Source organism: Glandiceps talaboti, chromosome 14, assembly GCF_964340395.1.
Source record: "Glandiceps talaboti chromosome 14, keGlaTala1.1, whole genome shotgun sequence".
NCBI lineage: Eukaryota > Metazoa > Hemichordata > Enteropneusta > Spengelidae > Glandiceps > Glandiceps talaboti.
The window spans coordinates 23,123,566-23,141,172 of record NC_135562.1 but is presented as its reverse complement, the minus strand read 5'-3'; the positions used below and the strand labels follow the sequence as shown (position 1 = coordinate 23,141,172).

The following is a 17,607-nucleotide window of genomic DNA, read 5'->3' as shown; positions in this document are numbered from 1 at the left end:
GGTACCCTAGACCGACACGTCTAGATTTAATACCATGACGATGAACTTCTTTTATAGCCTTTAAGAGGTCATTGGTTGGGGGCGGGGGGGGGGGGCGATGTCACATGTCATGAGTTTAATAGTTTATTTCAAGAAATAACATAACTTACGAATAAAGATGGGGTTGGTCTTATAAATATTAAAAGTTTCCATCGTACTGCCATCATATAGCAAACACAACAGTACATACAGCGGGCACAACATTGCACATAACAACTAGATATATCATCCACAACGTTACACTACATATTACAACCACAACACTGCACATAGCAACCACAACTGTTGAACACAGCACATAGCAACCACAACACTAGATATTACAACCACAACACTAGATATATCATCCACACCGTTACACTACATATTTCAACTACAACACAGTACATAGCAACCACAACACAACATATTACAACCACAACAGTAGATGTATCAACACTACACAAAGCCACAAAAGTGCGCGTAGCAACCACGTTGCTAGATATACAACACTGCATATAACAACCATAACACTACATATAACAACCACAACACTACACATAGCAACCACAACAAAATGCACTGCATATAACAACCACAACACTGCATATGGAAACGACAACACTACATATAGCAATCACAACACTACATATAGCAATCACAACACTACATATAGCAATCACAACACTACATATAGCAATCACAACACTACATATAGCAATCACAACACTACATATAGCAATCACAACACTACATATAGCAATCACAACACTACATATAGCAATCACAACACTACATATAGCAATCACAACACTACAAATAACAACCATAACACTACATATAGCAATCACAACACTACATATAGCAATCACAACACTACATATAGCAATCACAACACTACATATAGCAATCACAACACTACATATAGCAATCACAACACTACATATAGCAATCATACTCTTTCACAGCAAGCAAACAAAAACATGAACATTTTGCGTAAATTTTGTTATAATTTTCAAAATCTACCGTTAGGCCTGTACTTCAAATTATTCGATTCCCTAGTCAAACCAATCTTAACATATGGAGCTGAAGTATGGGGATACAAATACTACATAGTTTTAGAACGGGTACAGCTGAAGTTCTGCAGAAAAATTTTAGGAGTTAGGACAACTACTTCATATTGCGCAGTGCTTGGAGAGTGTGGAAGACTCCCGCTCCATATCCAGTGTGTCAAACGTTGTGTGAAATATTGGTTAAAGCTTATACACATGGACCGTTCCAGACTTCCTTTCAGAACGTATAAAATGTTATATAATATGGATAGAGATGGAAAAGATACCTGGGCATCACAAGTCCGTTTTTTGTTACAATCTTATGGTTTTAATGATGTTTGGATGGCACAAGAGGTTGGTAATCCTGAATTTTTCTTGGCATTGTTTATTTCTAGAGTAGTTGAAGTGTCATGCCAGGAATGGAATAATAATGTCCGGAAAGACAAAACTCTGTATCATTATGCAAACTTTAAATCATCATTACAACCAGAAATGTATATAAATGTATTGCCAAACAGAAAACTCATCTCTGCACTTGCACGCATTAGATGCTCGTCAGAAAATAAGCTTGCTTTCGTTAAAGGTAGACAAATCGATATTGAGAGAAATCACAGAATCTGTAAATTTTGTTCACAAAACTTAGTAGATGATGAATATCACTTTGTAATGATTTGTACTTTTACTTCTGACATAAGAACATGCTATATTCCTCAACATTATATTTCAAACTCTACATATCATAACTTTGTACTGTTAATGCAAACACAAAACAAAAAAGTAATGTTGGGGCTTGCAAAATATATTTTTAATAGTTTAAAAAAAAGAGGACCCACGACGGGATAATTTTCGTATTTTGTTGCTTTTTTTCGCCTTAGACACCTTTGATTTTGAGATATGTAAATGTTTTATAAGTTATGTACCGAAAGGCCGGTGGCCTAGCTTGTACATGGAAATAAACTTATTATTATATAGCAATCACAACACTACATATAACAACCACAACACTGCATATAATAACTACAACACTGCATATAATAACTACAACACTGCATATAATAACAAACAGATAATAGTGTATGGAATTATCGTACAGGACGGGCCAAAAATTAAACAATCATCAATTTGTGTTAAAAGTATGTGTAAATGAAAAGCGCGACAGGCATTGCTTGTATATTATAGTTCTAATCATTATGCTAAATCACAGTACTGACTGAGGGCAACGTACGCATCAGATATTAGGTCAGTTACAAAGGAAACCATTGTCAGCGTGTGCCCTCACTCCCATCCTTTCAATTATATAATAATAATATTTGATTTGTAATTTAACACTGGTCCAAACCACTAGCTCTAAACTATATTCTTTGTTCATTATCAATCTACTGCCTACTTGAATTGGTATCTTTATTCTTAAATGCTCACGATATAGTCCCAGGTTCTTGTATGTTATCTTACCACCTTAGCCATTAGGATTCAATTCGATTATTATTTTGTTTAGGACCAACTTTGTTCTATAACCCTAACAGACATCTAATCCAAATGTCGATCATAAGCCGACATGGGTCTTTAAGTTAATATCTTGATACACTCATCAGGTAGACGACTGAATAAAGGCATAATACATTTAATCTCGTCTTTATTAGTCTTATCATTGCTTAACGAAGACGAGAACTATTATCATCTAAATATTTCAAGAATGTACACAATGTACGTGTGCCATCAAGAATGTACACAAGGTACGTATACCATCAACAATGTACACAAGGTACGTATACCATCGAGAATGTACACAAGGTACGTATACCACCAAGAATGTACACAGGATACATATACCATCAAGAATGTACACAATGTACGTATGCCATCAAGAATGTACACAAGGTACATATACCATCAAGAATGTACACAAGGTACGTATGCCATCAAGAATGTACACAAGGTACATATACCATCAAGAATGTACACAAGGTACGTATACCATCAAGAATGTACACAGGGTACGTATACCATCAAGAATGTACACAATGTACGTATACCATCAAGAATGTACACAAGGTACGTATACCATCAAGAATGTACACAGGGTACGTATACCATCAAGAATGTACACAAGGTACGTATACCACCAAGAATGTACACAAGGTACGTATACCATCAAGAATGTACACAAGGTACGTATTCCATCAAGAATGTACACAAGGTACGTATACCATCAAGAATGTACACAGGGTACGTATACCATCAAGAATGTACACAAGGTACATATACCATCAAGAATGTACACAAGGTACGTATACCATCAAGAATGTACACAGGGTACGTATACCATCAAGAATGTACACAATGTACGTATACCATCAAGAATGTACACAAGGTACGTATACCATCAAGAATGTACACAGGGTACGTATACCATCAAGAATGTACGCAGGGTACGTATACCATCAAGAATGTACACAATGTACGTATGCCATCAAGAATGTACACAAGGTACGTATGCCATCAAGAATGTACACAAGGTACGTATACCGTCAAGAATGTACACAGGGTACGTATACCATCAAGAATGTACACAAGGTACGTATACCATCAACAATGTACACAGGGTACGCATACCATCAAGAATGTACACAAGGTACGTATGCCATCAAGAATGTACACAAGGTACGAATACCATCAACAATGTACACAGGGTACGCATACCATCAAGAATGTACACAGGGTACGTATGCCATCAAGAATGTACACAAGGTACGTATACCATCAAGAATGTACACAGGGTACGTATGCCATCAAGAATGTACACAAGGTACGTATACCATCAAGAATGTACACAAGGTACGTATACCAACAAGAATGTACACAAGGTACGTATACCAACAAGAATGTACACAAGGTACGTATGCCATCAAGAATGTACACAAGGTACGTATACCATCAAGAATGTACACAAGGTACGTATGCCATCAAGAATGTATACAAGGTACGTATGCCATCAAGAATGTACACAATGTACGTATGCCATCAAGAATGTATACAAGGTACGTATGCCATCAAGAATGTACACAATGTACGTATGCCATCAAGAATGTACACAATGTACGTATACCATCAAGAATGTACACAAGGTACGTGTGCCATCAAGAATGTACACAAGGTACGTGTGCCATCAAGAATGTACACAAGGTACGTGTGCCATCAAGAATGTATACGTACACAGGGTAGGTATGCCATCAAGAATGTACACAAGGTACGTATACCACCAAGAATGTACACAAGGTACGTATACCATCAAGAATGTACACAAGGTACGTGTGCCATCAAGAATGTACACAATGTACGTATACCATCAAGAATGTACACAAGGTACGTATACCATCAAGAATGTACACAAGGTACGAGTGCCATCAAGAATGTACACAAGGTACGTGTGCCATCAAGAATGTACACAATGTACGTATACCATCAAGAATGTACACAAGGTACGTGTGCCATCAAGAATGTACACAAGGTACGTGTGCCATCAAGAATGTACACAAGGTACGTATGCCATCAAGAATGTACACAAGGTACGTATACCATCAAGAATGTACACAATGTACGTATGCCATCAAGAATGTACACAAGGTACGAATACCATCAAGAATGTACACAGGGTACGCATACCATCAAGAATGTACACAAGGTATGTATGCCATCAAGAATGTACACAAGGTACGTATACCATCAAGAATGTACACAAGGTACGTATACCATCAAGAATGTACACAAGGGAGGTATGCCATCAAGAATGTACACAAGGTACGTATGCCATCAAGAATGTACACAAGGTACGTGTGCCATCAAGAATGTATACAAGGTACGTATACCATCAAGAATGTATACAAGGTACGTATGCCATCAAGAATGTACACAAGGTACGTATGCCATCAAGAATGTACACAGGGTACGTATACCATCAAGAATGTACACAAGGTACGAATACCATCAACAATGTACACAGGGTAGGTATGCCATCAAGAATGTACACAAGGTACGTATGCCATCAACAATGTACACAAGGTACGTATGCCATCAAGAATGTACACAAGGTACGTATGCCATCAACAATGCACACAGCTAGGGTACGTATACCATCAAGAATGTACACAAGGTACGAATACCATCAACAATGTACACAGGGTAGGTATGCCATCAAGAATGTACACAAGGTACGTATGCCATCAAGAATGTACACAAGGTACGTATGCCATCAAGAATGTACACAAGGTACGTATACCATCAAGAATGTACACAATGTACGTATACTATCAAGAATGTACACAAGGTACGTGTGCCATCAAGAATGTACACACGGTACGTGTACCATCAAGAATGTACACAATGTACGTATGCCATCAAGAATGTACACAAGGTACATATACCATCAAGAATGTACACAAGGTACGTATACCATCAAGAATGTACACAAGGTACGTATGCCATCAAGAATGTACACAATGTACGTATACCATCAACAATGTACACAAGGTACGTGTGCCATCAACAATGTACACAATGTACGTATGCCATCAAGAATGTACACAAAGTACGTATGCCATCAAGAATGTACACAAGGTACATGTGCCATCAAGAATGTACACAATGTACGTATACCATCAAGAATGTACACACGGTACGTGTACCATCAAGAATGTACACAATGTACGTATGCCATCAAGAATGTACACAAGGTACATATACCATCAAGAATGTACACAAGGTACGTGTTCCATCAAGAATGTACACAAGGTACGTATACCATCAAGAATGTACACAAGGTACGTGTACTATCAAGAATGTACACAAGGTACGTATGCCATCAAGAATGTACACAAGGTACGTGTGCCATCAAGAATGTACACAAGGTACGTGTGCCATCAAGAATGTACACAAGGTACGTGTGCCATCAAGAATGTACACAAGGTCCGTGTACCATCAAGAATGTACACTGGGTACGTATGCCATCAAGAATGTACACAAGGTACGTATGCCATCAAGAATGTACACAGGGTACGTATGCCATCAAGAATGTACACAAGGTACGTATGCCATCAAGAATGTACACAGGGTACGTATGCCATCAACAATGTACACAAGGTACGTGTGCCATCAAGAATGTACACAAGGTCCGTGTACCATCAAGAATGTACACAGGGTACGTATGCCATCAAGAATGTACACAGGGTACGTATGCCATCAAGAATGTACACAAGGTACGTATGCCATCAAGAATGTACACAAGGTACATATACCATCAAGAATGTACACAAGGTACGTATGCCATCAAGAATGTACACAAGGTACGTGTACTATCAAGAATGTACACAAGGTACGTATACCATCAAGAATGTACACAAGGTACGTATACCATCAAGATGTACACAAGGTACGTATGCCATCAAGAATGTACACAGGGTACGTATGCCATCAAGAATGTACACAAGGTACGTATGCCATCAAGAATGTACACAGGGTACGTATGCCATCAAGAATGTACACAAGGTACGTATGCCATCAAGAATGTACACAGGGTACGTATACCACCAAGAATGTACAGAAGGTACGTACGCCATCAAGAATGTACACAAGGTACGTATGCCATCAAGAATGTACACAAGGTACGTATACCATCAAGAATGTACACAAGGTACGTGTGCCATCAAGAATGTACACAAGGTACGTGTGCCATCAAGAATGTACACAAGGTACGTGTGCCATCAAGAATGTACACAAGGTACGTGTGCCATCAAGAATGTACACAAGGTACGTGTGCCATCAAGAATGTACACAAGGTACGTGTTCCATCAAGAATGTACACAAGGTACATGTGCCATCAAGAATGTACACAAGGTACGTGTTCCATCAAGAATGTACACAAGGTACATATACCATCAAGAATGTACACAAGGTACGTGTGCCATCAAGAATGTACACAAGGTACGTGTACCATCAACATTCAAGATAAGACGTTGACCTCAGTCAGTACAGATGTTTAGCGTATATCACACAACTGCAAAGAATTGCCCATGTTGGGATAATAAAGATATTGTGTTCTATAGTATAGTATAGTATAGTATAGTATAGTATAGTATAGTATAGTATAGTATGGTATAGCATAGCATAGCATAGCATAGCATAGCATTGTATAGTATAGTATAGTATAGTATAGTATTGTATTGTATTGTATTGTATTGTATTGTATTGTATTGTATTGTATTGCATTGCATTGCATTGCAAGGATGTCATTACATATTATTTCAATCTAATGATTTACATATATTACGTTTGTTCTACACTAAAAAATGACTTCAATTTCATCCAAGTATAAGAAATGAGTTTTTTCTAGTTTCCGGGAGAAATGTTAGCCACAAGAAAGGAGTTTTAATTAGTGGCAACCCATGGTCTACGAAATTACAAAGAAAGAAGAAAAGAATATACAAACATGTATAATCTTACAAAATACTGTTACCATGGTTTCAACCGCGACTTCCTCCTTGTCATCATAGCAATTGTCTAGTATCATATTACACCATAGACCCTACACGATTACACATACACAATTACTCTATGTTCATTCTCCTTGTTGACGGACTTTACAATTAAGTATGGGTGAAGAAAGTGAACGCCTTCGTAATAGACCTAGTTCATTATAAAAAATACCAGTACTTTTTAGGAGTTCCCTTGTGAGCCCCCCCTAATGTCATTATGGTAATTATCACCAGCAGCTGACACGCTATGAACGAAAAACGCTGCACCCAAGTGATATGTGATGTATCTATATCGCACCACGCCTTTTTGTTAGTGTGAACAGACTGTGTTATGTACTTTTACAACAGGGTGCTAATTGTGGTAGCTGTTTAGATAGGAGGCGTTAAGAAGTATTAAGAAGTATATATGGTTTTGTGACTCGATCACATAAACCATGTGGCTGTGGTAGGAATCGTCATGACTTCCTCCGATTTGAAATAAACGGAAGGAACAAAGATGTATTTCCCGTTGACACAGTTGCGCCAAGTAGAGAATTCAAATTCAAAGACGTTAATACTACTGGCCAGAGGAGTGACTAAGTCTTACTCATACAGCACACTTTCATTGCAGTAATGCCATAAGCCATTTCATCAGGTAGAGTGTATATTCAAAAAATGAAAACATGTTTAATTACCATACTATGCCGGATGCTTAATTTAGACAAAAATAATGAAATGATCACACTTGTCGAGATACATGTCAACACAAGTCAAGTCGACATGTGTGCATATAGATTGTCTGCGCGTGTATGGCGTTAAGGTATTTGCATGTATTGTGTATGTGTATTATATAGGTATAAATATAAATGCGTATACATACATACATACATACATACATACATACATACATACATACATACATACATACATACATACTTAAATACATACATACATACATACATACATACATACATACATACATACATACATACATACATACTATGATACATACATACATACATACATACATACATACATACATACATACATACACACATACGTACATACGTACATACATACATACATACATACATACATACATACATACATACATACATACGTACGTACAGTACATACATACATACATACATACAGTAATATGTCAGTATGAATGGAAAATTTATACACCAACAACATGATGATTGATTGATTGATTGATTGATTGATTGATTGATTGATTGATTGATTGATTGATTGATACAGTGCATTTAATAAGGCGAGACTTGCTGTCCAAATACTGGTTGGTTTATCTAACCAATTAACTCAATATCACAATAGAAAATTAAATATTTTGAGCCGGTCATTTCCGTGATTCAAGTGACATGAAATACGAAATGATGCAAATAATGACATTAAATTACCATGATGATTCATCAATAATATGCAAATTTGATAACAATCATTACTTGAAGTATTGTGCTTGTATAGTATAGTATAGTATAGTATAGTATAGTATAGTATAGTATAGTATAGTATAGCATAGCATAGCATAGCATAGCATAGTATAGTATATTATAGTATAGTACAGTACAGTACAGTACTGTACTGTATAGTATAGTATAGTATAGTATAGCATAGCATAGCATAGCATAGCATAGTATAGTATAGTATAGTATAGTATAGTATAGTATAGTTAGGATCGATAGTAGACGACAATACACTGTGTTGTACATTGACTAGGGTTTTCCCCTAAATCCCAAAACAAACAGACAATAGATAATCCATGTTCTCTTTCTTGTATCAGTAATTATGAACGTGAGTTGTCCAGCTCCTTTGTTCACGGCCGTCGATTCAGACTCATCCACTTCACATTGCACCCCAGACGCTACATTTCTACTTCGTGTTCTTAAATTATATACATTGTACACCATCGTCGAAAAATTTGATATTGCTCTCCAGGGTAAAATGATGTTTGAAGTCGGGGAAGTAATACTTATAAGGAAAGCCTGTACGGGTGTGATTGTCAGGTATATACATAGTGTGTGTGTGTGTGGGGGGGGGGGGTGGGGGGTGGGGGGGGGCAGTGGACGTAAGTATTGTGTAGGACTGTACTCTAGCCAAATGTACAAGGAGTGATCCGATATCAGCATGCACCTATTTTGACTAGAAACTGATCATGATACATGTAGGAAAACAACATTTGATATTGCCTAGATTTATTCGGATCATCATATCGACGCGATTTCTTCTACATAAAGAATAGTGAAATGTAGAAATACAGAATTTAACAGTTTTCATGTCGACATTACAGCATGAATAAAGTGACTAATTACTACATACATTACAAATTATGGTATAATGTGTTAGTCAGTGCAAATCATGCATCGATACGTTGACTCATCGTAACGGTTCCTGTCACTAGACTCTGAACTCTTCACAACCCCGTCTCTGCAAAAATTCTAACCTCTGCGCGTTAGCCGTTTGAAAGCGACATCACTTTACTGGACCGTTTGCAACGTATACTTAAAACGTGCACTGAGTGAATTATGAGAAGACGGTAGACAAAGGTCATGGCAACGAACATCATGAATATATATGATTGGTGTGACCGAACCAGAATCCAATCAATTCAATTCTCACATAAATTTGTACGGCGGATTGCCTTCCGTGACAAACGCTTTTGTCCTGTTTAAATCTCCGATTTGAAGATGTTCTGCTATTAAAACAAGACCCCTGGCCCTCAACATTGTGCAATCCAACTAACCTGTTTCTTTTTATGATAATAGGACAGTACCATACAGGCATTTTTCGATCGAGGAAAAAAGAGGAAAATCTTTCTTGTAAAAAATTGACGTGAGGGAACACGCCCAGCATAGCAATGTTAAAGATCTTGTAGAATAGATAGATGGAGTGACCACTCCCTGTCATTAATCTTGCACTAATATTATACGTACAATTCAAAGCCAAGCGATCGATCGAAAAATAACAAAATTTCTTTTGTTAACAGACGCTAGAAAAAAAGGGTGTCGATATTTTGTCCGTTCATTATCATACAAAATGTGTCTGCGTCTAGCCATGTAACGTATTACCTACTACATTGCCAACAATCTTACACACCCACCTTAGATGAACGTTTCATTCCATATCGGTTCTCATAAGGTATCTCCGTCATCCGCAGAAACGTCTCCAATTTTAGGCAGAAAGACGAGTGACTTGGAATGTCTTTCTGCGGGGCAAATTGGTGTAACACCACTTTCCCCTTTTCGGGCGTTTCTGTTTTTGACGGCGTTGAATTTCCCTGTTCTGCTGCCATCTTCAAAGGATGCAGATTGCACGTCTACAGCATCGGTAATGTCTCACATAATGCCTTAGAATTAGCAACAGTAATTTAAGCGACTTCTGCATTTTTGGGACAGGGGAGTTATAATATACGTGAATATAACAAAATATCATGCCTCATCGAATATTTTTCTGTTTGTAATAAGACAACAGTAAAATTACACATAAAAATACTACCGAACATTTTATATAGTTAATAACTTTACTTTAGTATCAGTACGCTATTATTTCGATATGTGACACCCCTAAAAAAAAGTAAAAATGTCCATTTTACAAAAAGCCTTCCCATTGGACTAAAATTGTAGCTAGGATCGACACGGACCAATCACAATGAGTCTTTTGAAATAAGGTGGACAACATGCTTTGATGACGTATTAAACATCTGTGTTATTATTACTCAGACGAGGTAAGTGAATTTCATTAAATTTATGTGTTTTCTCGTCTTATTGGGTTCTATGGCACAATCGACTGCGTGAGCACGATACCTAAATACGTCTTTGTTCACTATATATCAAGAGCGTCGTGTAAATACGAAATAACTACTAGGATCACACGACGGGATTGTCGGTGCGGTATGTTACAGTGTGTGTACATTATATGGTATATATTCTGCTATTATGAATGAATGTGTACATTTGCGTAAATGTTACGTGTTCGTCAGTTCCAATCCATGGGTAGTTCGTAGTTGAACCCACTAAAACAAGCCTCTGATAGCCAACTAACTTCTCTAAGTTCTACAGTGGACGTTTATGTACGGCGTTTGCAGCACGCTCCAAAGTCACTTCCTCAGCCGCGGAAGGAAACCATTTACCATTACTAGCATTACTCTGTACGCGCAGTATAGAAGTGATACTTCCATGCTACACGTTTACATGGATTTTATGGGCATCAGTTGATTTGTCGAAATATTCCTCCATGCGTACCCCCTCTTGTAAATTAGTTGAGATCTAGAGATTTAGCTGATAACATACAATGATACAGGGTTTCTTCAGTGTATTTGACAGGTTCCCCTTCTCTGGTTTTCTTGTGAAACCAGAGAGTGGTCTAGTCGGTATAGTAGTCTAGAATTGTTCAACGGTGACAAACCATTTATTTAATGTGTATTCTGAAAAGTGAGTCCAGTGATGTAATCCTGTTGCTACAGTTACGGCGGCATCAAAGTTGCTCGAAATTTGTATTTTATCTCACATTGGGCAGAGTATTGAGACAAGTGACTTTCAATTTGGGTTCAAAAGTAACCACGCCACTGATATGTGTATTTTTGTGCAAAAAGAGATAATTGACTTTTATAAGAAACATAATTTGCCAGCTTTTTCCTGTTTTATGGATGCAACGAAAGCATTTGATAGGGTGAACCACTGGACCATGTTTAGAAAACTGATCAATAGAAATATTTCTTTATTTATAGTTAGAATATTGCTATTTTGGTATCATAGCCAATTATTCTTTGTTCACTGGGCTTCAGTGGAATCGGCCCCTTTTAGTGTTATTAATGGAGTTCGTCAAGGAAGCATCATTTCACCCAAGTTATTTGCTGTATATGTTGACGGACTGAGTAAAGAACTCCAGTTAGCAGGAGTAGGGGGTCATATGGGTGGCAAAATAGCTAACCACCTGTTTTATGCAGATGACCTAGTCCTGATTTGTCCTTCAGTCAAGTCTTTTAAGGAAATTGATTAAGATTTGTGAACAGTATGGAGAGCAGTATGGCATTCTTTTTCACAAAACTAAAACTGAGTGTATCATATGTATACAATGTATTTACCCTAGATTTTGGAATCGGATCCCCAATGTTTATTTGTACGGAAAGCAATTGAAGTTTGCATTGTTGTTAATTCTAAAAAGTACCTCGGGTACATTATGTCTTTGACAGGGGAAGATGAATTAGATATACAGGGGCAGCTCAAGTCTTTTTATGCTAAGGCAAATTTTATTGTTTGTAAATTTAGTCATTGCTCCGAGAAGGTGAAATGTACACTTATTAGGAGTTTTTTATACAATGTATATTGTTTTAAATGTTTGGTGTAACTATAGTACTAGGATGATGCATACTTTAAAAGTGGCATATAATAACACAATGTGGTTAGTATTTGACCTAAGAGGTGCAGTCAGCATTAGTAATATCTGTGTATCCAGTGATATTTTGAATTTTTCATTGCTCCACCGAAAATTGCTGTATACATTTAACAGACGTATTGTAGAGAGTCGCAATACTTTAATTCAAATCTGCATAGACTCTGATGCATAATTTCATTCAAACTTTTGGAGAAAGTATAGGATTGTCATGTATAGTACAAGATAGTTTAATATTATTATGTGTCTGTTTCTTTGTGTTTGTATGTTTTTAGCACAACTGAACTGAACTGAGTAGTGCTATAGGGATCGCCCGGCGTGTGTGTGTGTGTGTGTGTGTGTGTGTGTGTGTGTGTGTGTGTGTGTGTGTGTGTGTGTGTGTGTGTGTGTGTGTGTGTGTGTGTGTGTGTGTGTGTGTGTGTGTGTGTGTGTGTAAACAACTTTGACAAAAACTGCTGAGCTGATTGCCATGATATTTGGTGGGTCCATTACCTTGGGTGTCTAGTTGGGAAATTGTTCAAATCAAAATGATCGCATCACAGGTGTGTGATTTGGGTCAAAAATTGTGATTTTTGGTCAAAAAACTTAAACTCAGAAACTACTGGGCAGATTGGTGCGAAATTTGGTGGGAACATTCTTAAGGGAGTGTAAAGTAAGATTTGTTCATGACATGATGATTCCATCAGTAATATGCAAATTAGAGCTAAAAATGTGTCTTTTTGGTTAAAAATCTATAATTCCAAAACTACTGAGCAGATTGGGCTGAAATTTGATGGGAAGGCATCTAGGGATGTATGGATGAAGAAATATTATGCATACAATGATTCCATCAGTAATACGCAAATTAGGGCAAAATATGTGTCTTTTTGGTTAAAAACCTATAATTCCAAAACTACTGAGCAGATTAGGCTGAAATGTAATGGGAGTGCATCTAGGGATGTATGGATGAAGAAATATTATGCATACAATGATTCCATGAGTGATATGCATATTAGGTGTAAAAATGTTCATTTTTGGTCAAAAACTTATCTCAAAAAGTACTTGGTCAATGAATCTGAAACTTGGTGAGATGTTTCTGAAAGTGTTATTCTGCAGATTTTCTTCAAAACATTTTGACAAAATTGGCCCTAGCAACCATGACCACGCCCTTAGCAACAACCAAATGGCAGTATATTTTGGTCAAATAACAACATCATCTGGTAGGCAAGTGAGTAAACATTCAAAAAATGTATGCAAATACCGTAGCAACCATGACCACGCCCATAGCAACAGTTAAACGGCTGTGTATTTCACAAATATAAGAACAGGGATTAATAGACAATTGAATAAACATTCAAAAAATGTATGTAAATTTGCCTAGCAACAAGACCACGCCCAAAGCAACAGCCAAATAATCATGTACATTGCAAAGATAACAACAGGAATAGAAAGACAAATGAATATACATTCAAAAAATGTATGCAAATGTGCCTAGCAACAAGACCATGCCCATAGAAACAAACAAATGATCATATATATTGCGAAGATAACGGGGATTAATAGACAATTGAATAAACATTCAAAAAATGTATGTAAATATTCCTAGCAACAAGACCACACCCATAGCAACAGCCAAATGGTCACATATATTGCAAAGATAATATCAGGAATTCATGCACAAGTGAACAAAAACATACAAAAATGTATGAAAATATATGTAACAACATGACCATGCCCATACCAACCACCAAATGATAGCATATATCGTAAAGATAGCAACATGGTTGGATAGGTAACTGGATAGTCGTTCAACAAATGAACACCTATTGTTAGCATGGACTAGCATGTGCATAAACATTTTAAAAAACTATACAGTTGTGCTACAACGCCATCGGTGGTATTTTTATATTTTAATGGAACATTTTGATGGCCTGAATTAAAGAAATACTAATAATAATCATCTATTTCAGAAGCTTCGTAATGAAGTTAAATTGTCATTTACAATTTAAGTGAATGTGATAAATAGTTGACATGGATATACAAATTAGTTTATAAATTGACAGACTTAGTATTATACTTTAAGTGTTTCTTTTATAATTGTATTTCTATTTTTGACCATAAATTATACATTTTTCACATGTAATTTTATGCCGACTAGATTAAACCACACTAGACTACACTACACTAGATTAGACTAGACTAGACTAGACTACACTAGGCTAGACTAGACTAGACCACACTAGACTACACTACACTAGATTAGACTAGACTAGACTAGACTAGACTACACTAGGCTAGACTAGACTAGACCACACTAGACTCCACTACACTAGATTAGACTAGACTAGACTAGACTACACTAGAGTAGACTAGACTAGACCACACTAGACTCCACTAAACTAGATTAGACTAGACTAGACTACACTAGACCACACTAGACTCCACTACACTAGACTAGACCACACTAGACTAGGCTAGACTACACTAGACCACACTAGACTCCACTACACTAGACTAGACCACACTAGACTAGGCTAGACTAGACTAGACCACACTAGACTCCACTACACTAGACTAGACCACACTAGACTCCACTACACTAGAGTAGACTAGACTAGACCACACTAGACTACACTACACTAGGCTAGACTACACTAGACCACACTAGACTCCACTACACTAGACTAGACTAGACTACACTACACTAGGCTAGACTACACTAGACCACACTAGACTCCACTACACTAGACTAGACAACAATAGACTAGGCTAGACTACACTAGACCACACTAGACTCCACTACACTAGACTAGACCACACTAGACTAGGCTAGACTACACTAGACCACACTAGACTCCACTACACTAGACTAGACTAGGCTAGGCTAGACCACACTAGACTAGACTACACTAGGCTAGACTAGACTAGACCACACTAGACTAGGCTAGACTACACTAGACTCCACTAGACTAGATTAGACTAGACCACACTAGACTAGACTACACTAGGCTAGACTAGACTAGACCACACTAGACTAGGCTAGACTACACTAGACCACACTAGACTCCACTACACTAGACTACACTAGGCTAGACTAGACTAGACCACACAAGACTCCACTACACTAGAGTAGACTAGACCACACTAGACTAGACTACACTAGGCTAGACTAGACTAGACCACACAAGACTCCACTACACTAGAGTAGACTAGACTAGACTAGGCTACACTAGACTAGACTACACTAGATTAGACTAGACTACACTAGACCATACTAGACTTCACTACACTAGACTAGACCACACTAGACTAGACTACATTAAACTAGACTAGACTAGACCACACTAGACTACACTAGACTAAGCTAGACTACACTAGACCATACTAGACTCCACTACACTAGACTAGACTAGACTACACTAGACCACACTAGACTCCACTACACTAGACTAGACCAGACTAGACTAGGCTAGACTACACTAGACCACACTAGACTCCACTACACTCGGCTAGACTAGGCTAGACTAGACCACACTAGACTAGGCTAGACCACACTAGACTCCACTACACTAGACTAGACTACACTACACAAGACCACACTAGACTAGGCTAGACCACACAAGACTCCACTACACTAGACTAGACTCGGCTAGACTAGACTACACCACACTAGACTACACTACACTAGACTACACTACACTAGGCTAGACTACACTACACTAGGTTAGACTAGACTAGGCTAGACCACACTAGACTACACTACACTAGACTAGACTAGACTAGGCTAGACCACACTAGACTAGACTAGACTAGGCTAGACTACACTAGACTAGATTAGACTAGACTAGACTAGACTACACTAGATTAAACTAGACTATACTAGACTACACTACACTAGACTAGACTAGACTAGGCTAGACCACACTAGACTAGAATAGACTAGGCTAGACTACACTAGACTAGATTAGACTAGACTAGACTAGACTACACTAGATTAGACTAGACTAGACTAGACTAGACTAGACTAGACTAGACTACACTACACTAGACTAGACTAGACTAGGCTAGACCACACTAGACTAGACTAGACTACACTAGATTAGACTACACTACACTAGACTACACTAGGCTAGACTACACTACACTAGACTACACTAGGCTAGACTAGGCTACACTAGACCACACTAGACTCGGCTAGACTCGGCTAGACCATACTAGACTAGACTACACTAGATTAGACTAGACTAGACTAGACCATACTAGACTAGAGTACACTAGATTAGACTAGACTAGACTAGACTAGACCATACTAGACTAGACTAGACTAGACTAGGCTAGACTAGACTAGACTAGACTAGACTAGACCATACTAGACTAGACTACACTAGACTAGACTAGACTAGACCATACTAGACTACACTAGATTAGACTAGACTAGACTAGACCATACTTGACTAGACTAGACTACACTAGGCTAGCCTAGACCACACTAGACTAGACTACACTAGACTAGACTAGACTAGACTACACTAGGCTAGACTAGACTAGACTAGACTACACTACACTAGATTAGACTAGACCACACTAGACTAGACTAGACTACACTAGGCTAGACTAGACTAGACTAGACCACACTAGAC

At 37.7% G+C, this 17,607-nt stretch overlaps 2 protein-coding genes across 3 annotated transcripts in view; one reads left to right on the top strand and one right to left on the bottom strand.

Moving 5' to 3' along the window:
* LOC144445584 (failed axon connections homolog) overlaps positions 1–10,946 on the bottom strand; it is a 34,202-nt gene extending 23,256 nt beyond the window's left edge. Inside the window, exon 1 of the mRNA XM_078135191.1 lies at positions 10,698–10,946. Coding sequence (XP_077991317.1) covers positions 10,698–10,889 — 192 coding nt within the window. The 5' untranslated portion in view covers positions 10,890–10,946. The remainder of the gene's footprint in view (positions 1–10,697) is intronic.
* A 342-nt stretch (positions 10,947–11,288) lies between these two features.
* The window catches only part of LOC144445498 (ADP-ribosylation factor-related protein 1-like), a 70,309-nt gene continuing 63,990 nt past the window's right edge, over positions 11,289–17,607 (top strand). The window contains exon 1 of one of the 2 annotated variants that reach the window (XM_078135067.1): positions 11,289–11,321. The gene's annotated coding sequence lies outside the window, so the exon portion shown is untranslated. Of the gene's footprint in view, positions 11,322–11,469; positions 11,488–17,607 lie in introns of those variants that run through there. The other variant, XM_078135068.1, reaches the window with a different exon arrangement.